This window comes from Elgaria multicarinata, chromosome 1 (genome assembly GCF_023053635.1).
Source record: "Elgaria multicarinata webbii isolate HBS135686 ecotype San Diego chromosome 1, rElgMul1.1.pri, whole genome shotgun sequence".
NCBI lineage: Eukaryota > Metazoa > Chordata > Lepidosauria > Squamata > Anguidae > Elgaria > Elgaria multicarinata.
In genome coordinates, this window is record NC_086171.1 from 174,030,496 (window position 1) to 174,054,484 (window position 23,989).

The 23,989-nt window shown below is 44.3% G+C and overlaps 1 protein-coding gene across 1 annotated transcript in view; it reads right to left on the reverse strand.

The window, feature by feature from the left end:
* Positions 1-267: 267 nt before the first annotated feature.
* The window catches only part of RHOC (ras homolog family member C), a 29,319-nt gene continuing 5,597 nt past the window's right edge, over positions 268-23,989 (reverse strand). The window contains exons 2-5 of the mRNA XM_063143305.1: positions 6,877-7,034; positions 5,275-5,395; positions 3,264-3,394; positions 268-720 (exon numbers count right to left, since the gene is read on the reverse strand). Of these exons, the coding sequence (XP_062999375.1) occupies positions 547-720; positions 3,264-3,394; positions 5,275-5,395; positions 6,877-7,032 (582 nt within the window). The 5' untranslated portion in view covers positions 7,033-7,034 and the 3' untranslated portion in view covers positions 268-546. The remainder of the gene's footprint in view (positions 721-3,263; positions 3,395-5,274; positions 5,396-6,876; positions 7,035-23,989) is intronic.

Below are 23,989 nucleotides of genomic sequence, written 5' to 3' on the forward strand. Positions count from 1 at the left end.
AGCTCCTCGCCGGAATACAGTTCGGTATTTTGGCAAGACTGACCGCTGGCTTTATTTAGCAAGTCTGTGGAGAGCAGCTGGTGGGTGCGTTTGCCACATTCAAGGACTGCAATATTCTGAAATCCAGCTTCCTCGGTTGGCAAGAAGAGAAAGACAGAGTAAGCATGGGTGAATTTGTACAAGCAGTAGGCTTAGTATAAAATGAGAGGAAAGAGCAATACAGAATTAGTTCAGATGCACTGCCTGCCCAATATAAAAAGGAAGGTCTTTACAAAAAAAGGATTCAAGTGTTATTTCTGGCCCTCAAGCACAGGGTGGGCTGGTGACAGAGCAGAAAGAAAGACCGCGAGATACCTACGCTGCATCCCGGGTGACTCTCACTGTGAAGAGGAGTGAAGGGCACAGCTGGCCTGTTAAATTCTTACTCTAGGCAGAGCTAACAGCTCTTCTCCCCACCTTAACCCCACACTCGTATCCGTAGGGTGTGTGGAAAGAGACAGGTATACTTCAGACAGTACAGTCACATCCCTTGCTGATGCTCTCCTTTCACAGAAGGGGGCAGCCTTTGCGCTTTTTGTTCTTCCGGACTTGCAAGGCAGCCCGGGTGGCCATTTCGAACACTTCCCGCACGCCATCCTTCGTCTTGGCTGAGCACTCAAGGTAGCCAAAAGCGTTGATCCTGTTTGCCATGTCTCTCCCTTCCTCCGGCTTCACTGGCTCCTTCATAAGAAATAACACAAAAAACAATGAAGTGGGGGGGGGGGTTTCACACAAAGTAAAGTAAAAACAAAACAAAAATTAACAAAAATGTAAGCAAGTAAAAAATAAACAAGTAAACAAAAAGCAAAGTAACAAAAATATTGAAGGGTTGTGTTGTTTTTGAAGTCTGACTTAATGAAGGAAGCAGCAAGGTAACACAGTAATAAGTATCCTGTTCTGTCATAGGCAAGCACAGGCAAGAGCATTTCAGATCACAGCAGTTCACAGAAACACGTTGGAAAGACTTAAACCCCCTTCACACATTAATTGTGTGAATGGGGTCTGGCCCCTGGGATTGAAGTGGAGTCGAGCTATAAAGCCAACAGAGCGAACACAGCAATTTCTTAGTGGATTCATGGTTGGCTGATCCATACCCCCTCTGGACCACTCTTCCATTCCACACCTAGTCATCAGCTTAGGATTTCTGCCTTCCTTCTTTATGGAGGATGTCAGTGCTACAACCCGGTCAGGTACAGGTGTGGCATTACACAAATGAGCAAGGAGGTCCCTCCTTAATCAGGTCCCCCTGTCCACCACAGGTTTTCTAAGTACTTCTCTGAAGTCTGCTTCAGAGAAGTACTTATCAGTCATTTCAGACACAGCTTTTACTCCAGCCTGAATCCACTTTTCATCTGTCTGTCTGTCTGTCTGTCTGTCTGTCTGTCTGTCTGTCTGTCTGTCTCTCTCAATAAGATGAGAGAACTGCTGGTGGGTAGGTAACAAGCTGAGATATCACCAGATTAAAAATTGGGGAGTTCCATTTCTGAATTCCGGCATTTCAACACCCCACCTCACTCCAAGCCTATTATGAGCTAAGCCCCACCCACTCCAAAGTTCAGGCTCATCTTGTAAAGGTTTTCACCATCAGGTGTCCTTTCCTGAAAATGTGCATACACTCCTCCATCATCACACATCTTTCCAAGCAAGCTTACACTTGCAAAATAGGGATGGCTGAATGGAGGTCTGGGCAGCCAGAGAGATCTTGCAGCTTCACCCTTAATACCTGGATGCTTCTGAGTATGCTCAACAATGTCCCATATCCAGCATGGGAGTTGTAGTTGCCAGTGCCTTCAGAATCAAACCACATGCACCATGACTGGAAAGGTTACTGGTGAGGATACTCAGAAGCAACCCTGCCACCATTAAGCAACCCTCCTTGTAAAGGTAAATTTGGTTTTGTAGAAAGGCAAAGCGTGCTCCCTGAGAGTGAGCTCCCCTTGTTTTTCTGAGCTTTCTTGGAAAGGCTGTATTCCCCCCACCCAATAATTCTCTGAGAAAGCTCAGAAAACCAGAATTAATAGGCGCACTGGGGGACAGGGTGTGGGAGCTCATGCATCACTAGTCACAACCCTTCAAGTGAAGTCCAAAGCTTTAGAACATGTGACTACAATATCAATAGATTATCAATCTAACCAAACATAATGACAGACGGCAGGGTAGAATATTCCATTATCTAGACACTGATAATCTTTCTAGCACTGCTCTGCTACAAAACCAAGCACTTTTTTTAAAAAATTAAAGGTTTAGTTTTCTGAGTCTTCCATATAATATGGGAGGAAAAATTAGGACATAATACAAGAACTGACGAAACAGTTAAGGATTAAAGTGCTGAACTGGTGTTCTACTAATTTTCTCAGATGAAGCTAGTCTCCCAGAATGATATAGAGGCCCTAAACATGAGTATTGCATCCAGTTTTGGGCACCACAATTCAAGAAGGATGCAGACAAGCTGGAGCATGTTCAGAGGAGGGCAACGAGGATGATCAGGGGTCTGGAAACCAAGCCCTATGAGGAGAGACTGAAAGAACTGGGCATGTTTAGCCTGGAGAAGAGAAGATTGAGGGGAGACATGATAGCAATCTTCAAATACTTAAAAGGTTGTCACCCAGAGGAGGGCCAGGATCTCTTCTCGATCCTCCCAGAGTGCAGGACACAGAATAACGGGCTCAAGTTAAAGGAAGCCAGATTCTGGACATCAGGAAAAACTTCCTGACTGTTAGAACACAGTAAGACAATGGAATCAGTTACCGAGGGAGGTTGTGGGCTCTCCCACACTAGAGCCATTCAAGAGGAAGCTGGAATAATGGCTTGCTGTTCAGAGTGTCAAAACGTAACAGGCTTTGATGTTTTTGAGAACCTTCCTTTCTCCAAAACAAGGTCACCCATTTGAAGGGATATTTGGAAAAGTTGCTATGTAAACAGGATGGGAGAAATATTGTGTTCCAAGTTTGTGGGGAGGATTTCAGCCTGCATATTACCTTCACCAAAGAGACAGAGATGGAAACTTCTTTTCTTGTCATGGATTCCCCCCATGTGTGCCATACCACATAGCAGCAGCCATTGTGCAGTTATTCTGGTGTGGAGAATTCCCATGCCACTGGTATGAAAGCTCTCCAGACACATCCCATAGAAGGAGTTTAAATTGAAGTCACCGCATAACATTTCCCATGTAAGTGAGGATTCCATGTCTCAAAAAGTTCAAGGAGCAGCCTACAAGCGCATACCTGTTTCATCTTGGCTAGCTCCCTGCGGGTGTGTTCATCATTCCGCAAGTCCTTCTTGTTTCCCACAAGGATGATGGGCACATTGGGGCAGAAGTGCTTCACTTCAGGGGTCCACTTCTCTGGTATATTCTCTGGAAGAGCCAAGCACATGGCAGGAACATCTTACAAAGCATATCCTAGCACATCAGGAAGAGATCCATGGGTATAATCATCAGACACTTAAAAAGGAAGTTGCTGGGGACTCTAAAGGCCATCCCAAGTCAACAGGAGAAAACATCCAGTTTGTTGCCAAGAGTGAGCTTGGACACAATGAGGATCCTATTCCCAGAGTCTTAGCCAGCACACAACTGAGAGCCTGCTTCATCTACCACACCCCACAGCAGCTGTAAGGGGACACTGTACTCCTAAGGGCAGTAGTAGTAGAAGAAGAAAACGTGACTCAGTTGAGCATGGGAAACTGCCCCACCCAAATCACAGAGCCACAGTCAGCAGCATCCAACATCCCTGTGGACATGTGCAAGGACAGACTGAGAGAGATTTAATGCCACAAAGGAAGAACTGTGCAGAAAATATCAAAACAGCACACGCCCTGCATCCTTGCAACATCCAGCTATGACCGATACTGCCTTCATTCATACGCCCCCTTCCTTCTGAAAGGAGCTGTTGAGTCCTTACTGCCAACTGCTTGTGAATTGTACTGGAAGAATGATTCGGAGGGTCACAGTACAAGCACACGCCCAAGAAGCTAATCAAGTTTAGTACTTCTGTAAGCCTCAAATAACCATTTTGCCTTGAATGTGGAAAAGATACCCAGATGCTCTCCAGCTAGCCAGCTGTCTTTTGATCCGTGCTGAAAACCCAATAGATAAGACTCTTCCCCCTGACATGGGGCTTCGTAGCCCTGTCCTGGAACTTCTGCTAAGCCCTGCTTAGCAGAAGTTCCCTTAGGTACGTGTCCATGTGTACAGGCTTTTACTGAACTGGTAGCTCTTTTGCTCTGATTTCCATCTGTCTTCCAAGATGGGTCAATATTGTAGCCTGGTTGCCAAAAGGCCCTTGGAATTAATGCATAGTTAGAAATGATGCTCTTTTTTCCACAATTGTGTATTGAGTTAATCAAAATAAGTCATTTGCCTGTTTCCAATGAGAACAAAGATCTTGCAAAGCATCAAGACATGGTTGAGAACCATCTGTAGGGCAGCCTCTCCCTTGTACGGAATCCGTAGTTGTTCTACCAAGGTCAGCCCTTGAATTAAACTCATTTGGAAAAAAAACAGATACACTCCTCAAGTAGCAGCCACTGTTGGAAAATGTGCTGATGACCTTGAGGGGCTTGCTGGCTGTCACTCTATTCTACAGGACACATGGTGAGGACCCCGCCAGGTCTCGTCAACCACAAACCACTGCAAGTCTACCATAATTTCTACAGCATTTTTCTGTATATGCAGTGCCTAACAGTCTTTTCCTTCCTTCCTTCTTCCTTCACAACCGTGAGGTTGATCACATTCAGACCCAAGTCTCTGCTTCAGCCAACAACTGCATCACTTTGGCTCCCAGGAGTTCTAAAAGAACCTCTTGAACATATGAAGTTGCTTTATACAGAGTCAAACAACTGGTCCATCTAGCCCAGTACTGTCTACAGTAGGGATGAGCAACTTGTGGCCCTCCAGATGTTTTGGCCTACAACTCCCATCAACGCTAGTCAGCCTAGCCAATGGTGATGATTATGGGAGCTGTAGGCCAAAACAACTGGAGGACCATAGGTTGTCCACTCTGGTCTGCCATGACGGGCAGGGCTCTCCTGTAGAGAACTTCCCCATCCCCTGCTATCTGCCCATTTTAACTAGAGATGCCAGAGGCTGAATTTGAGGCCAGGTGCAGCAAAACATGTGCTGAATCAGTAAATTTAAGTTCTTCCTTTTACTGTAGTTCACCAAGGTGGATGGACAGAAGTGTACGGCCTGCATCACTCCTGACCCTTTCCCTAATGTCTGGAGTGTCTCAGGCTTACCTAAACTGTCCGGACTGTCAATGGAGAAGCACATGAGAATAACATCCGTGTCTGGGTAAGAAAGGGGCCGCAGCCTGTCATAGTCTTCCTGCCCAGCTGTGTCCCAGAGCGCCAGCTCCACCTAGAGACAGAGGGAAGTTGACATAATCATGGCCTCTGTGGATAAAGGCAGAGACTGAAGCAAACAGGAAAGCAGCCCCTTTTCTCTCACACACACATCCTGCGCCTCAGCTTATTGGCAGTTTTAAGGCCACCTGACACCACATCTGCCCTAATTAAGCAGCAGAGGCCCAGTAATTGATTAGGTCCATTATGCAGTTTGCTTTATGGGGCTGCTCTGCTGTGTAACCCTCAAGGGCACCACCAAAGTGTATTACAGGATCGTAAAGCTGTCAAAGAGCGGCCAAGTCCAATATGGCAACATCTCTTCAGAGCAATGCAGGATGACAAGTTAAAAGAGATGCAACCATAGAGAGAAAAGGAGAACGTAACATTTGCAACTCGCATCGGGAAAGGTTTTACTGAAAGCACTATTACTACTCTCGAGTAAACAGAGTGTAGACTGTGAGCAGTTTGCCCCAAAAGCGTACAGAGCAACACGCAAAGTGTGTATTGCTTTCTTTTAAAAGGTTACTACCTTTAAAAAACCTGACGTGGTTTACATACCACGATTCAAGGCTATTTGAACCTGCACCAGTTCTTAGGAGCAGACAGGCTGTGCAAAGTTTTGCTACAGACAGGAAAAGACTTGAACCCAAACTACACATGCAGGGAAACCGTGTGTATTTTACACACATGCAGGCCCCAATGATGCATGATGCGTTTGAAATGTGTATAATATATTGGGGAGGGGGGTACTCTTCACACCAAGGGGTGGGAAATATTTTCAGCTCAAGGGCCAGATTCCATTTGAGAAAAACTCTCCAGGACAGGTTTGAAAAATCCAGCCATCCCTTCCAAAATCCCATTGTAACCAATTTATAGTAGGAAGCAGGTCTACACATGGGAACATGGGAAACTGCTATACCGAGTCAGACCACTGGTCCCTCTAGCTCAGTATTGTCGACACTAACTGGCAGCAACGGCTCTCCATGGTTTCAGGCAGGATTCCTTCCTAGCCCTACCTGGAGATGCTCAGAATTGAACCTGGGACCTTCTGCATGCAAATCATAGTGCTCTACTGCTGAGCCTCCCCTCCTTCAAAAGTAAGCACAAGCAGCATGTCTGTTCACAAATAAGCCAGACAAGCCTCTACCTGTCTTCTCAGAAATATGAGCATATTGTCTACTCCTAAGCAAGCATGGCAGGCCTCTGCAAAAGGAAGGAAGGAAGGAAGCTGAATCATTCTGCAGTTTGTTCCTCTGGCTTTTCCCCCTCCACCAACGCAGGGGTAAGATTGTATACCCAATCAGCTGGAGGTAGAGGGTGGGCCGGGGGAAAGGGATTTTGGCAATAGGCAACAGAGGTGGGTGAGAACATTTCTAAGGGGTGAGCCACAATGGAAGTTGATGCCGTCATTAGTAGTTTCTGGGGATAAAAAGCTAATGTAATGTAAAGCTCAAAAGCTATCCATGCTAGCTGCGAGAGAGAATGAACGAATACCTGTTTCCCATCTACTTCAATGTCAGCAATGTAGTTCTCAAAGACGGTTGGTACATAGACCTCTGGAAACTGGTCCTTGCTGAACACAATTAGCAGGCAGGTCTTCCCGCAGGCACCGTCTCCCACAATCACAAGCTTTTTCCTGATGGCTGCCATGGCTGCAGAGACAGAAGGAAGGCTACAGTTGGAACACAGTTCAGCAGGAAGTGTGACACAGCATAAGTTGGGCAGCCCATAATCTTTTTCTTTCTTATTTTAGATATTGGGTGGTATAGATATACTGTAAAAAAATAATAATAATAATACCTGAGACTCATGGCTGTGCATACTCTAACTCTGTATTAAGGAAACCTATGTTCTGCCCTAAGAATGCATCATGCTGGACCTACCATGAAGGGGTAGGAAGCAGGTGCAGCAGACGGCGCAGGGTGGGAAGAGCGGCACTCTTCCCCTCCAAAGTGTCTGATGCTGCTTGGTCCTGCTGGCCGCCTGCATGGCCACTCATGCAAGCAGCCAGCAAGTCATGAAGAAGCAGCCGCTTGCTTGTTCTCCCACCCACCCCAGCCTCGCACCACCTCGCCGCATCGTGCCCCTCTCCGCCTCACCGGCCAGCTGGATTAATTTCCCTATCACAGACCTGAGCACTGCCTCTAAGGTCTTCCTGCCTTCAGGAGCCACGGTGCACCTGCCCGAGGCTGGGCGATTGCAAGTGGGCTTGGAGTACAGCGATGCAATGGGAAGCAAGACTCACCATGAACAGATATTTAAACTTAAGAAGGGTCCAGAGAACGGAAACTTGGGACGTTTTGAAGCACGTTGCTCGAGAGCAGCATTTTCTCAGTTCCTGATAGTCAAGGCACACTTTTCTTCAGTATTAAAGCAGAAGGAAGCCCTTTTATAGCCCCCAAAGTCTAATTTTAGAGTGTGCTTTAAAAGATCTACCTGCATTCAGAGGAACCCAGTTCTTGAGCTAACACATGTGTCAGAGAGCTAAAAATGCCTCAGATTAGCTTTGCTTTCATCCAGAGCAATTGCATGATTAGCGATACGGTTCAAACTTGCGCACAATGAAACAATTTCAGCATACTGCCTCTTGGACCTTAGATAAAATCACATTTTTATACCACCCAATAGATGAAATTCTCTTTTTTCCCTCTTGGAAGGCACCCATAGCCCCCCCCCTCTCCATTTTATCCTAACAACAACCCTGTGAGGTAGGTTAGGCTGAGAGACAGTGACTGGGCCAAAGTCACCCAGTGGTTTCATGGTGGAGTGGGGAACAACCCAAATCTCTCAAGTCCCAGTCCAACACTCTAACCACAGCACCACACTGGCGTGTGCATATCCCAGAAGTAGGAGGCAAAGTAATACCATCTGCACTTAGCATTTTTTAGTCAGAGACTCAACCATTTGTTTTTCAACTTAGGGGCTCTCATTAGAACAAAACTGAACACACTGTTACAGACTGCTACATCTCAAAGGCAGGGAAGAAAGGTCTGTGCCACCTCCTTCTAATAGAAGGTCCACATTTTAGAGACCATCTTTGCGAAGAACACGTTGTGTTCAGAATCCACCCCTGTTCCAGCCAATTCTCTAGCTGGCATTTACTTTGTTATGCTTTGTATATTTATTTTATTTATTTATTGCATTTTTATACTGCCCAATAGCCGAAGCTCTGTGGGCGGTTCATATTAAAATTTAATGCTAAATATGGTACTCTGTCACCCGCCACACGTGTAATTTATAATATTTATTTATTATTTATTTATTTATTTATTTATTACATTTTTATACCGCCCAATAGCCGAAGCTCTCTGGGCGGTTCACAAAAATTAAAATTAAAAATTAAAATATAAATTACAGTAATTTATAATATAAATTACTGGAGCAGAGGCTGCAAGCCCCACCTCCTGTTAAAAGACCTGTAATGGCAGCCCCCATAATTAAGCTGAATTTCAAAACGTGAGATTGGTTGTTGCAATATTACTTTTTCAGTCTACAAGCAAGCTAAAGCAATTCTCAGAAATCTCATTTGTATCACTGTACTTACTGGCCAAATGGCACTGCCCTCCCGTTCTGTTCCCCACCTCCCCTCAACTCCAAACATGAGTGCATTAGCTGACCTCTCATTTATCAAGTGCTTTTCTGTTCTTTCTCTTTTTCTTTTTCTTTTGGTGCTCCAAGGTGTCCCAGCAGAGAGTGAATTACTACTACGACTTCCAACATTCACAATCAGAAGCTGTTCAAAACCCATCTGTTGGCTCTCCAGCTATCCCAAAAGCTGAACACCCTTGCTCTTATAGAATCACAGAATTGTGCAGTTGAAAGGAGGCACAAGGATGCCTCCTTTCAACTCCTCTGCATTGTGCAGAAAAACAAATTAAATCATCCCAGCCTCCCAAATCCATTGGCATGTGTCAAATAAGCATTGTACTTGGTCTTCACTAGGTGTTCATGTATCTCCTTGAAACAAGAAGCTATACACAGAGTTAGAAACTTGTAGTGCTAACGCCATTTGTCAGTACGGATGGACAGATCTGTCAATCATGGTCTCTCAGAGATTGTCGGAAATTTAAAGCCAAGCTCATTCTATCTTATTTCCAAATAAGCTTGTGATTATTTTTTTAGAAAATAAATTCAAACAAAAAATTGTGTGTTTCTGTGCTCACCTCCCCTAATGTATGCATTTTAACAAGCTTTTTTAAAGCAAAAAAAAAAAACCCCAAGATTTTTCCATTTCTGCAATGCAGCTTTGCACTCACACTTCTCAAACCTAAGCATTTTGTGCGCACTATTCCCTAAGACACAGGTTTTTGGTATGTACCCCACCTACCCTGGACCAAGATAAGCTGCATTGCAAAGCTCTAAAAATAAATAAATCCGGATTTCAGTATTCAACTCTGTCTTCGTTGGCTTAAATGCTCAGGAGGTGTGAATTGGGTAAATTCACAAACGAAAACTCAACGGAGGGAATTTTTCACCCAGCCACATTTGGGAAACTAGCATATTTATTGAAACAGCTATTTAACAGCTGCCTGACAGCCACAGATCCAGCAGGTGTAGTTTCCCCCATCACTTCAATTGCGTATTAGAGGAGGGGGGAGATCTGCACCTATCAGATTTCTGGGTATGATGCAGCTGTTAAAGGCACTAAAGTCTGTGCAGGGGGAGAAGGAGGCAAACTCAATTTGTCAGCATATTATGAGTAAGTCAGCAAACAAAAGGAATTCAAAGAAAGCCACGGGGAATTCCAAGGGATGTGTGTCTAAGCACATCCCCTGCACAGAAATGTCCAACTACAGACTTCATCTCTAGCAGCATTTCAGCCTGTATATGCAGTAAAGCTCTCTGTGCCACTTGACTGCTACTTGAGCTGAGTAGGAATGGTTAGACTGCTTTCCTATAAGCACATTTCATACAGGGACAGTCACAGGTGTCTAAATGAGATGCCTGTAAACAAAATGAGATCCACTTTGCAGCAAACGCATTATACCTGTTGTGCAATGAAAAGCTAAATTTATAAATGGGGCATGAATAATACATCTATGAAGTGGAGTCTGCCCTCTCTCGGGCTTGTAAGATCCTTTGATTAAGGCTCCTTTTTCAGAACCAGCATGCTTAAGCCTTTGTCCCTACAGAAAGTTCACTGAACAGATTTCTACACAGTTCAGTTTTAACTCACAAAGCAACCAGAACAGAATGTTTACAAAGCAAGCACTGTTCTTGTTCATCTCAAGCAACACATCTAAACATTTCAGCCTTTGCACATCCATAACTGTAGTTAAGTTATCACAGAATTGAAATCCAAACTCTACATAAAGAGCTTTTCCTCTCCTGCTTTCCTGATATATAACCTCAAGGGGGCACTGTGCTACAGCAGAATAATGCAATTACACAAGCAGGAAAATATGTTTTCTTTCATTTTCCGAAATACTCCATTTTCCCCACTATAAAAAACAAACAGAAAAAAAAATAGAAGCAAAACTGCAGGGTCACAACATTGTCTAAAGAACCCATAAACAGCCATGAGTAATGATGAGTGCACAATAAATACCTCATGTACAAAATTCAAGATGAACAAGTTTATTGTGGCCCAGAACCTATTTCATCAGATACCACAATATATTTCTTATTCTTTAAGTAGTCGCAGTGCTCCTTGGGTTTCCCCCAGCACCACGCAGACTAATGTGGCTACACCTCTGGAATCTGTCAAACAACATAAAGCTGAAGAGAGAAATCCTATGGCCCCTGAGCAAGCATCCCGGGGACCATAGGATTGTTCAGATTCTGCCTTCTGAGGTCTGAGACAGTGCTCCAACCTCGGAAGGGGGGATCCAAACCCCCTCGCCCGCCCCCTTGCAGCCAGTGCAGAAAGAACCCTGCCAGCTGCCCGAGGATGGAAAAGGACCTCAGAGGAGGAGGAACGGGGACAGGGAGGGGAGGACACTGGAGAGGCAGAGGATGGGGAGGAGAAGATTTCTTCTGCTGCTCCTCCCGCCTAGCATGGGATGATCAGGTGCCTCTGAATTCAAAGGCTTCCAATCACCACAATCAATAGGATTATACCCTGATTCAATATTATTCTCCCTGTGCAGGGCAATCATCAAAAATCCACCCTCCCTTTAGATGGCCATGTGTATTACTTCAGTTCTGAAGCACGCAACTAACATTCCTCTTCTCCTCGCCTGGGGCCCTGGACTTTAGCCCCCAGGTTGAACCTAGCTGCATCAGCGAGTGCCTGTATCCACCGCTCTCACACAGATGAAGTCTAGAACAGTTTAGAGGCCTCAGTCAGTACAATGAACTGTAGGGCTTGGTTTGGCTCAAAAGCTGCTGGATAATTAGCAATTGTTTTTAATTGTATTATTTTAGAAGCAGAGTGTTACAGTTAATATGAAAAGCTCCTGCAACAGAACTCCGCATGCTTCCATAGCAATTGCACACACACACACACTGACACTAAAGGGAAAGACAAAAAAGCAAAGTACAATCAAGACTGTATAATTAGTTGCTAATTAAGAAATTAGATTCAGCTTCAAAAAACAAGCTAAGCGTTCACATCCATTTTGTTCAGCAGGTCACCAATAAGCATCGCTTCGACTCCACCTAAAGCCAAACCGGCTGTCAGGACAGTGCATCTGGAACATTTTGCCAAAAACCCAGGCCTCCTCCATATGACGTGCAGAACTGCACTCCTTTCCCAGTTGACCCTTATTCTCAGAGGCAGCCACGGTACAACTTTTCTAGCCTCTGAGGTTAAGACTGTGCTGTGTAGCATTTCGACAGTAGAAGAGGGTGGAGCTTTACAGCACGGGATTAAGAGGATAGCAAAAGCCCAAGACCCTTCAGAATTAATACCACAGTTCATTCAGCAGACACAGAAAATGTTAGGCATTAATGCCTTGACTCACCCAATTTACAGATGCCACAACGCAAGACTGTGCAATCCAGGGGCAAGGATCTGCACAACGGTGCAAGCATAAACCAATCCGGAGGAGAGAAAAAACTTCACCCAGTTCTACATAGAAGACAGGAAGCTACCAAAAAATTAGTAACTGGAGAAAGGGGTGGGACCAGGGGGAAAGGTGGGACTAGGGAAAGTCCCCATGGGCCTGGGGCCCTACACCCCTGTCTTAAGGGCGGCTGAACACTCCATCTCCCCCCTTGATAGCAAATATGAAAGCTGATGACAGCCACCAGGTCCCCTTCATCCCAGTTGACTTAAGGCTTCCTTCCTCAATGAAGCATGATCCAAAGGTAGTTTATCAGTTAATCCAGGAACTGTGGCCAGAAACTGTTGGCCCAAGCAGGGATATTCCCAGATTATGCAACTATCCTGGCTTGTATCCTGAGCCATGTTACCTGCCCTACCATGACTGAATGGATCTGTGATCAACAGGTTTTGCAGCGTCATGGGGACATTTTCCATGTTCAACAAGAAAACGCGGAAGGTAAAGAGGTGAAATGTGGAGATATGACTATACCGCCACCGCTTTTATTCTTGTGCTGGTCTTGACAAATCTATTCAACACAAAGGATTCAGGGTGGGGGGACGTTAAGTTTACATCTCAACAATGCCAGAAATACATTCCACTATAGTTTTGCATAATAGGCTCTCTTTAACTGGTATGTTTCAAATGAGGACAATTCCTGGCGAGACGATCATGTTACAGATAGGACTCTGGATGCGATGAACAGGATTAGCAATGGAAAGGAAACATAATCTTTTTTGGTGCATCCCCATGCAGGTGGCCATACAAATACCAAGGTTTCCCCTCCCAAATCTTACTTCGGTGCTTGAAAAACAGATGTAGAAAAGCAAAGGCGAGCGAAGCCTCTACCTTGGCGTCATCAAATGATCTGCACCAACCACCTTTGCCTGACTACTTTGAACCTGGAAGCGTTTACTAAAAGGAGGTGCCAATCCCCATGGTTGGCAGAAAGGCAAGACTCAAAAAGGCAGAATATCTCCATACTGACAAGCAGCCTGTTCGAAGAAACAAAGCCAACAGGAGCTAAATATTTTATTCATGACATCCAGCCTGCAGTCAGTGGATAAGACAGATGGGAACACGCTTTTAAATGCTGCCAGTTAAATTCAGGGAATTGAATATCACTGCCCACCCACTTCCATCCAGCCTGCAGCAAGAAATCTGCTAATGACGCGTCTGACATTTGCCATTTATACAAACACATTGCTCAATAAAAAGTATTTTATGAAACCTTATTTCATTCATCCTCAGCTTGCATTTCAGGGTGGTTATTTACATTTTGGTTCAAACATTCAAACAACTTTATTGTTTAAACCACTAATACAATACTAAAAATACAGTTTAGACTAAAGTAGCAAGCCTTCGCACAACACACATGCAAGAGGTTCTCCCATTGGAAAGAACAAAGTTTAACATGCATCTGAAAAATACACAAACCAGTGCTAGGCAACCTGGTTTTCAACCACATCTCCCAGAATACCTGATCATTAACCATGCTGTCAGGAGCTTACGGTAGCCCAAAACATCTGGAGGACACCAGAATGCCTAGCCCAAACCACTTTTGATTGGCATGAAATTTGACTGTGTTTGATCCACGTCCTTGAGCCAGCATACCTCCTTCACCTGTGGATTAGTTCCCTTCTATGAGCATCGCAAAGGAAGTTGCATGCAAGTTTCCTCCCCACACATTCAGCTTCTCTTCCTTCTTAATTTCCACAGGCTTGTTTTCAAAAATCAAATGCACATCCCCCCCACCATCCGCCCCCAGGATCCGGGATCAACATTCGTAAAATACCAGCTGCATTCTTTTCATAAGGAGATTACCTTATCTCTCTTCAGCACTGCAATATTGCTCCAGAGGAGTAAAATGTCAGGGAGAATACATTAGGCAAAATATTTTTTTTAAAAAATAATAATTTAAGAAATAGGACCAATCCCATAAATCACAAATCCCAAACATAAATAAATATGATGGCGAAGGCCAGAGAAACTGGAATATGGTGTCATTGTTTCACACTGTTATATTATAGACAGTATAAAATGTCTTTAAATAAAATAAAAATAAAAAGTATATCAAATCTGAGAAATTAAGTCATTTTAGACCTGGAAAGCTGTTTTTCCAGAGTGTTAATCTGATCTTCAGTTGGTGGGATTGGAACCCAACCTAGCTATCCCCCAATCTGATGCCCTTCAGATGTTTTGGACTTCAACTCTCATCAGCCCCAACTAGAATGGCCAGTGGTCAGAAATGCTGGAAATTGTAGTCCGAAACATCTGAAGAGCACCAGATTGGGGAAAAACTGCTCTATGCTAAGGTAAGCTCCACCAGGGATACCTGTTAAGAGAAGACACACGAGGAAAAATATAGAACTGCGTCATGAAAGCTCACACACACACACACAAACACACACACACACACAGTTACTGGTCTGCAACACACACACAGGTACTGTGCGTGTGTTTTGCAGAGAGCTGAATTTTTAGGCTGGGTGCAGAGAAAGATCTTCCCTCTCCTATCAGCCTGCTTGATTTCTATACTGGGTATAGAAGAGGGGCTCTATCCCTCCTCTTCTGCCTGCCTGCACAGAATTCCATGCCTTCAGCTACATGAAATTCCTGGTCAACTGTGGCTACCAGGCTAGCGCCTAAACACATGGCTGTCATAAAGCATTTAAAACTGGAACCCATGCTAGAGATTGAGGCTTAAGGTCAGTCCCAGAACAGAAGAACTTGAAGACTACTGTTCCAGATGTACAGAGCATACATTTTTAAAAAAGATCTTGCTACATACAAAGGTTAGTTGCCATTTTTATTCATGTTCTTCATGAAGTTCTCTTCCAAAATTAAATTTGAAACAAAGATTTAACAGGATGGATTTGGGGGACACTTCTGAAGACACTGGAGTCACTTCAATAGCTGAATAGAGAGGCATGTTTAGTATGTGGATGAGCAACACACAGCTCTGACTTGCTAAAAGTCCCCAAAAGTCTGGAATGTGCAAATTAGCATGGAAGTCCACTGATACACTGGGAAGTCTGTTAGCAGTTCACACCACGTTTACTTAAGCATGTACAGACAGGAATGGCATCTGTGTATGAATAAACGCAATGTCCAAATCAGCTTTCAATATATTTAAAGGAAAGATACTCTGCGACTCCCCAGGGGCCAACAGTTGAAACTGGATCAAGGCTGCAGTCACAAGCTAATGCTTAAGTGAATCTTTTACATTTCTGATATCTACATCAGTTCACACCACTTTACTTGCTGTCAAGAATGCCACCCATTTAGTTCAATGGCCTAGATGCTGCTGCCATATTTCTCCATAGTAAAAATAGTGGCCAGTAATGTGCCTTAAGATCACATTTGTTCTTGTGAACAATAACAACATGTACCCACCACTTCAAAGGCATTAGAACATTCCTTGGGAACATCGCCTGAATCCAAAAAAATACCTGTATTTTTACCCCACCCTTCGCATCAATGTTATTTTAGGGAAACCATCTAAATTAGCCTACCTAACCTGTTGCCCTTCAATGGTTTTGGACTACAATTCCCATCAGTCCCAGCCAGCATGGCCAATGGTCAAGGAAGCTGGGAGTTGTAGGCCAAAACATCTGTAGGACAACAGGTCAGGTAAGGATGATCTATGTTAAAAGATAAAGAGGTGTTCTTAGGGTCACTGTGATGCAGTTGTTTTTTAAAAAAGCAGTGTCTAAAGACAAGGTGCTGGACTGGGTGTCGGGAGTTCTAGTCCCCACTTGGCCATGGAAACCCACTGGGTGACTTTGGGCCAGGCAGGATATAAATGAAATAAAATAAATAAATAAATAAATAAATTCCATTTAAGGTAAATACAGAACAGAATTAGGCTTCTTTGAAGTAAAAAGATGAATCCCTCAATTTACTGTTCACTACTGCCAGAAGTGATCCTATTGTTTCTCTACCTCATGATCTACAGCACAAGCAAAGCAAGTTTTATTTTATTTTAGACCTTCTTTGTAGAAGGTCTCTCAATGCTTAATTTTGTATGTACAGAGTGTGGAAAGCACCCTGAGGTTGTTACGGGCAACCACAGTTTTTGTTTTGCTGGCTGCCATTTGTAACAATGGGACCAGCTTCTTGGGGCCAGGACACTGGGATCTTTTGACCTATACAATCATGGATGACACATTCAGGGTAGCTAAGGGGTTGTACTACAAGGGAAACACTCAAATCATGGGCTGGGAATTTATGAGTCTGTTTGAGCTGAATATATGGAGGCTTTAGAGCTACAAAGGTCATCTCAAAGGAACTCCACCTAAGTTTGTTTGAAGGTTTTAGCAATCATCACTGTTAAGCCAAACATTTGTGAGGTATCTCTATTGAGGTTTGGTACAGCACTCTGGCCATGGAAATTTTATTGTACAATTCTTAATTACCTTATTTCTTTGATTGTAAGACGCCATCGATTGCAAGAAGCACGCTAATTTCAATACCACCAACAGAAAAAAAAAACCCTAAGAAACACCTGCGATTCTAAGATGCACCCCATTTTTAGAGATGTTTATATGGGGAAAAAATCCTCTTAGAATCGAAGAAATAGGGTACTGATAACCTAGTTGTTCTCCCTCCATCGTTTGCTCCATACCAAATCTTACACACACACACACCCTGGACAACCAGGTTGAAGACATGAACATAAGAAGAGCCATGCTGGATCAGACCAAAGGTCCATCTAGTACAGCATTCTGTTCACACAATGGCCAGAAAGCTGTTGACCAATGACCCACAAGCGGGACAGAAATACAATAGCACCCTCCCACCCATGTTCCCCAGCAACCCGTCCTAATATGTTGGTTTGGCACCAACCAAAGCGAATGGGTGAATCTGTCAGGCTCAATTTCGCACAAGTTTTCTTTTCCCCAAAGTTAAATTAGTTCTATCCCGTTTCCAAAACAGTTTGTGATTTTTCTTCTCGTTTAAAGAAGCATTTTCTGCAAGCATTTCTTTACGAACAGCACACAAACTTCTGAAAAGTCGAACTGCGTTCCAAGGTCTAACTGCATTCCAGCTTGTGTTTTTGGTTCGGGATGTGCAAACAAATGTCTCACCAGTCACCACATATGTATTCTACAATGCAATATGCATTTAACAATAGGATATTTGAAAATAATTGAATAGGGGAGAAATAAGACAAGACATGCACGATTAGCGAGCGCAAGAACTACACAAACTTTGATCACAAGAAACTTGGGCTGATACCACTCTTGCTTCCAACAGGTTTTTAGCCTTAACAACATTTGTAGGCCACAATCCTACCAGCGACAACATAATGTTGAAGGGCGACAATTGCTGTCATTGGTAGAGCGAGACTCTCTTGGGTTTAATAGTTTCTCATCAGTGGAGCCTAACAGTTCTGATATCAGTGCGGTGGTGAATCTGCTCCAGGTTTCAGTCAGAATCCTAAAGGAGCACCCCTTGGACAGCTCCTTTAGAGTTCTGACTAGCTCTGACTGAAACCAGGAGCAGATTCACTGCCCCACTGTCATTGGAGCGACCAGCCTCCTCCATTGGTCCTCTTTCAACTGGAATTGGGAATACCTCTGGAAGCAGGTCCCCTGTTGCCAAGTGAGGCAAGATTGAACGCGTGTGTGGTGTAGTGGTTAGTGTCTCATCTAGGACCAAGGAAAGCAGGGTCCAAATCAGCCATGAAAATGACCGGGTGGCCTTTGCCCAGTCACTGTCTCTCTCTCCAAGCCTCACAGGGCTGTTGCGATGATAAAGGCAGAGCAGGGCAGGAGCGTTTACACTGCCCTAAGCTCATCATAAATAAGATTTCAAACAGACGTCCTGGTTCACAGCTCAGCCTCTCAGCCGCTATGCTACACTGGATCATGTTTAAAACAATTACAAGCTCCAGCGCATCACATGAACTCTGCTCTGTTACAGCTAACCTTGTAAGAAGCACAATGTTCTTAGCTCACATTCAGCGGTTTGACCTAAAGTGCAGAGAAGAAAATATAGTCAAGATACAGCAGAGCAAGGAACTCTTCTGCTGCAGCTCAGATGGCTATGGATGGATCACTGGTGATTTGTTTTCTTTCTTTCAAGAGAGGCAAACTATGTTTGCATTTCAGCTGTCAGCGCAGGCCTTTCTTTTCCGGCCGTCACCATGCCTTAAAACATTGGACAAAATTGTTTTGAGATGTTAGGCGTTCCCATGCAACGCCGGAAAAGTAAATTTGGAAAGAACAGACCACACTTTCGATCTGTCCGTTTCTTGGAACTTTAGATAAGATGAGAAGCTGGACAGGATGGGGAGAGGGAGAGTTGTATAGGTTACAACAGACCAGCAAAAGCCAACCTTTTCTGTTTTTGGGGGGAGAGGGCAAATGTGCCACAGGTCAAGACCCAAATATGAGACAGTGCCCTCACACTCTTTCAGACGCACACACACATAGTGCTTTGAGAGTGGTTTTGACTCTAGTCCAAGCCTGGTTGAGTTGTGACCCTCTGATCTGAAGGCCACCCAACAGCTGTGAATGGCGGCCCACCAGAGCTTAGTAAACATCCTCATTTTGTCGTCTGCGAGACTGCAAAAAAAGACTACTGTCAAATACGAAGAGCAGACCACAGTTCTGGAGAGCAGGCGAAGTTCAGCCAGGAAGGTCACAAGTCACACAGGCCTGTTCTCGTCTGGGAGTACGCAGCTGAGTAGGACTGGAGAGGGAGGCAGCAATTCCAGGCCACAAGGCCGCTTGCTCCCACCCATGTCCTGCAGCCTGTGCCACTTGTGGCACCCCCATGCAAGAGCCAGTTCATCACACATCATACCCCACAATCCAGCCATGTTTCCTAATTATGGTTCAATGATAATTATAGCCTAATTATAGCCACTCACCATGACTGTACAAGGCTGTGCACACAATAATAAAACAGAGGACAACAGGATTACTGATTCTATTGAAACACTAATGGAGGAGTGCAGACCTTCAGGACAGGTGTCCCAATCCAGCCCTTGGACCTCTGATTTCCCCACATTGTCACTCCTATTGTACTTCTGTCCCGCTTCGAAATTTGGTTCTAAGAGACCAATATGGCAACCAGTTTTTCATCCATGTATTTAAAAATCTGTCAAATTTATCTCTCAAATTTATACAAGTCTGAGTACGCAATGACCGACGGTACTTAGGAGCTACAAGGGCATACATAGTTTTGAACTGAGCAAACAGCTTTTGTGAAAAAAGATCAACAGAGCTGCCAAGTCATCTTCAGAGCCCAAAACTACGGGAGGACAGTAGCATATAAAAGCTGTTTGGTCAACCTACTGGGAAGATTTACCAAGGAAACCTTTTCTTCTTTGCTCCAATCACAGAGCATGGCTGGTTGGATGATGATGGATTTTTTTCTGACTAAACATGCATAGGATTGTGCCCTTAGAAATACTGCATTGAGGACAGAGATTAATTATGTAATTTCAGAGGCAACACCAAAAACCCAAAAGTGCAAACACCTCTGCTCAGGGAGTGGAAAAGACAACAGCAACAAACAAGGCATCTCTTCAGAGCAGACACCAAATACAGAGCAAGATGTCCTAAATTAAACCTTCCAGATTCAGTAAATAGACTGTACAGCTGCAAAAAAACCACAAAACATTTGACACCATAGACAGAGCCAAACCAAGACACACAAAAAATAAATTGAAAAAAATTAAAAACCCAACTGCAAGTAATGGTAACATCATACACTGAGCACTCTAAATTAGAAAAGAGAGAGAAATGGATATTGAACCGCAAACTAGGATTTCAGATACAGTCAGCAGGAAGCTGGACAAATTGGCTCAGACAAGAAAAGCAATAGACACAAAAGGTTATGGCTCCCATCTTTCACAACTTTTGTATCGACCTCTGCCTGCTGACATCTGATCCAGATGATGTTATTTTGGCAAAGCAAGCAGCGGTAAATTCATCCATGAATATGCTGTAAGTGGGCAGGAAAAGCTGCATAAAACACAGGAGATAACGAGTCTGGAACGCATGTTTGAATGGATAATCATTCCAGCCTAAATCGAGGCGGGCTGTGCTTAAGTGGATTGTTCATTTACATACACCCAATTCCTGCCACCTGGAGCACATATGCTGGTCAGCTTGGAATGTGGAGAAGGGTAACATCTTAATGGCAGCCTGATATTGTAAGAAAATTGTCACACAATTCCCAAGTTGATGGATGCCAACATAATGTCTCAGATTTTATACACACACACACACAGAGAGAGAGAGAGAGAGAGAGAGAGAGAGAGATTGTGTGTATGCAGATGTATTTTCGGTGGTGGCCCCCAGACTATGGAATGATCTCTCTGACGAGGCTCGCCTGGCGCCAACGCTGCTATCTTTCCGGCACCAGGTTAAGACTTTCCTCTTTGCCCAGGCATATGGCGGCACATCTTAATCACCCACATGTTTAGTTTTTTAATGGTTTTTAATGCTTTATGTGTGTATGTTCTGTGTTTTAGAATTTTTAAATTTTGTATACTCGTTTTAATCTTAATTTTAGAATTTCTGTAAACCGCCCAGACAGCCCTGGCTATGGGAGCGGTATATAAGTGCAATAAATAAATAATAAATAAAATGTATTGTATTTTAAAGTTGGTTTTGTTGTCAGCCACCTTTACAGAGCAATCCTAAGGTCCCTGGGATGACATCCTGGGGACCATAAGTTTACTTGGAAAAATCCTTCTGAGGTCAGAGACAACGCTTTGATCTCAAAAGGGGGAATGAGATATTTGACCCTCCTTTTGTGCCAGTTTCCCTCCGAGGTTCGAAAATCAACCTTGAAGGAGGAGAAAAGAGAACATTCCTGTGGGTGATATGGGGAGGAGACTGGAAAGGCTAGGGTACCAGATATCCTGGGCCTCCTCCAACCTCCTTCCCTCCCCCTTCAAAGTGCCCTCGCAGGATGGGCTGAAGATCACCAAACAGGGAAGTAAAGATAGCCCTCCGCTGCTCCTCCCACCCTGCTGACTTCAGCATGGCAGGGCATAGGCATCCGGGATGTCTCCGAGTTCAGAGCAGTGAGGGCGCAATCTATAGGACTGCCCTCTTAGTGGTGCCTAAGCACCTGAAGGGAAAGATATAAATTTTCAAATATATAAATAGTGCTCCAAGTGGGATCACTTGGACTTTGATAGTGGTTAACTTTAGAGGGCTTCCATGAGGTGGTGACCCCCATCTGCTGTCTGGATGAAGGGGTGAATTGTTCTTCCTTCTACAGAAGAGGTATCTGCAGCCTCTGATCTCACTAGCTTTATATGGGACTGCAGATGGTTTCATCTTCCTCAGCTGAGTGATTTTTCAGAGGCTGAAGCTGGAATTACACTCTGCAAGCTTCTTTAAAGCACATCCATTTGACTTGGCGACTGGCTACGGCAACCCACCATGTGCACCTGTGAGGCACATCAGTTCTTTAAAAAAAATACTACTACTGTTTCAGGTGTTGGTTTGAGCTAGTATTATGGGTTGGATCTATAACACGAACCTGACAAAAGTGTAATTCAGGGATGGGAACGTGAGGCCCTCCAGGTGATGTTGAATCACAGCTCCCATAATCCATCATCACTGGTTATGCTAGCTAGGTGTGATGGGAGCTGGAGTCGAACCATACCCAGAGGGCTGTACATCTTCCCCATCCTGGATGTAATGCATAGCCATCCCCCAGGCTACATCCTCTCAGCAGCTCCAAAAGTTCCAGAACAGAACAGCCAGGAGAACAGCACAAGCATCCTAGGGAAAGGCAGGTGCATTTCTCCAGAGTGAGAGCCAGCTATAAGAGCTTTGACTTGCCTTCATCATCCAGTCCCTTAACCACACCAAAGTGAATTTTAGAAGCACTTCCATAGGCACTCAGTGGTCTGGTGGTAAATTCAGACGTGCAAGAGCTCATCATGACAGTCCCCATAGCCACACCCCTAAGGAGAGTCCAAAAATTCAGGCAGCTGTATAGATTCATATCAACAAGCCACTTCTAGCCGTTTTTGACTCCACCAGGAGCAGGTCTTTTATAAAGTCAATGTACCTTAAGATGCAATCTATGTATGATTAGATGGGGGGGGGGGGAAACTCCTACAATTCCCAGAATTCCCCAGCCAGCATGGCTAGCTGGAGAATCCTGGGAGTTGTAGGGCTTTTTTTCAGTCTAAACATGCATAGGATGGCAGTCTTAATTTGCCTATCCAAGACCAAGCAATCCCAAAATACTTAGCATTACAAGAGCGAACAATATATTATTGCTGGGGAAATTATCCCCCCTCCCCCGGTAGCTACTGTGAGGATTGCAGCAAAGCTCAAAGGGAACAGGGAGTTCTAAGCAGGGTGTGTGTGATAGATGACATCAGCGTCTCTGCTAATCAAGACACGCTGGTGCTACGTCCCTGTGAGCCTGGCTCCATTAAGCCACTGTAGGCACTACTGGAAGAGGCATTGCCAGGTATAATAGTAAAGCGGAATGAGGGGAAACAGGCTGCCCTGTAAAGATGAAAAGCCCATAATAAGGTGATCAGACTTTCAAAGACACAGGCATCCTCCCACTGCACTTACACTCCTAATATGCACGGCGTATTATGTTAAAGATGGAAAAGGGGGCAGAAAGTTTTTCCATCTCTTATATTGTTATTTGTTGCAATACTGAAAAGGACTTCATGGGCTACATAGAAGTAATCAGAAAGACATAAAACTTTCAGGGTACGTTTTAAGAACTTTGGATCTAGAATGACAGCACACAAACACACACACACAATCAAGTGTTGACTCAGCTTTCCCAAATATGGTGCCCAGATGTCTTGGACTACAGCTCCCATGATCCCTATCTATCAGTGTCTGCTGCCCTGGGATGATGATAATTGCATTTTAACACAACTAGAGGATGTTGGGTTGGGGAAGGTTGTACTCTTTGCATCACTTTTACTTAAGAACCCTCAATCATCCCTGCCATTCCTCTCCCCACCACCTTCCGCCCCAAACAAAGAGATAAACGGTCAATGTTTCCCATCTACCATTTATAGTACCAGAGACATAAAGTGGGGAATTTGTCAGACACAAGCTTTCAAACAAGTATGAAACTGACTAGCCTGCTCTTTATCAAAGCCCATGAAGTTCAAGACACAGCAGTAGACAAGGCAGGACATTTTGGAGCCAAAAAAATCCTTCCTGTTACGGCAATTCCCAAGATTACTCAAGTCTATCCTTCCTGGCAAAGAAGAGGCAGTGTGTGGGGAAAATGCAAGTTGTCCCCAGAAAAAAAAACTGCATTTGGAATCATTTGAAGACAGCATCTCACAAACTTCTGTAAGATGTGGCATTTGTGGGGTGGGGAGCTGGAATTAAGATCGCAGGCATTCTTCACTCTTCAGTAATCTAAGGTTTACTTTTTGAGAGTATAGAATTTGCCCTTTCAGAATAGCCCATCCCACTGTGCTCCTGGGTTGGGTGAGCCATCCAAACGGGAGGGGGGGGAAAGCAAACCAGGAATGCTGAGATTTAGGGGCAGTATGATTTGGAGAAAGGTGGCATCTGTGTGTGTGGAGTGGGGGGGGGAAAGGGGAGCAGGGAATGGGGAGCCTACTTAACCCTTCTCCCTAGCATTCCCAA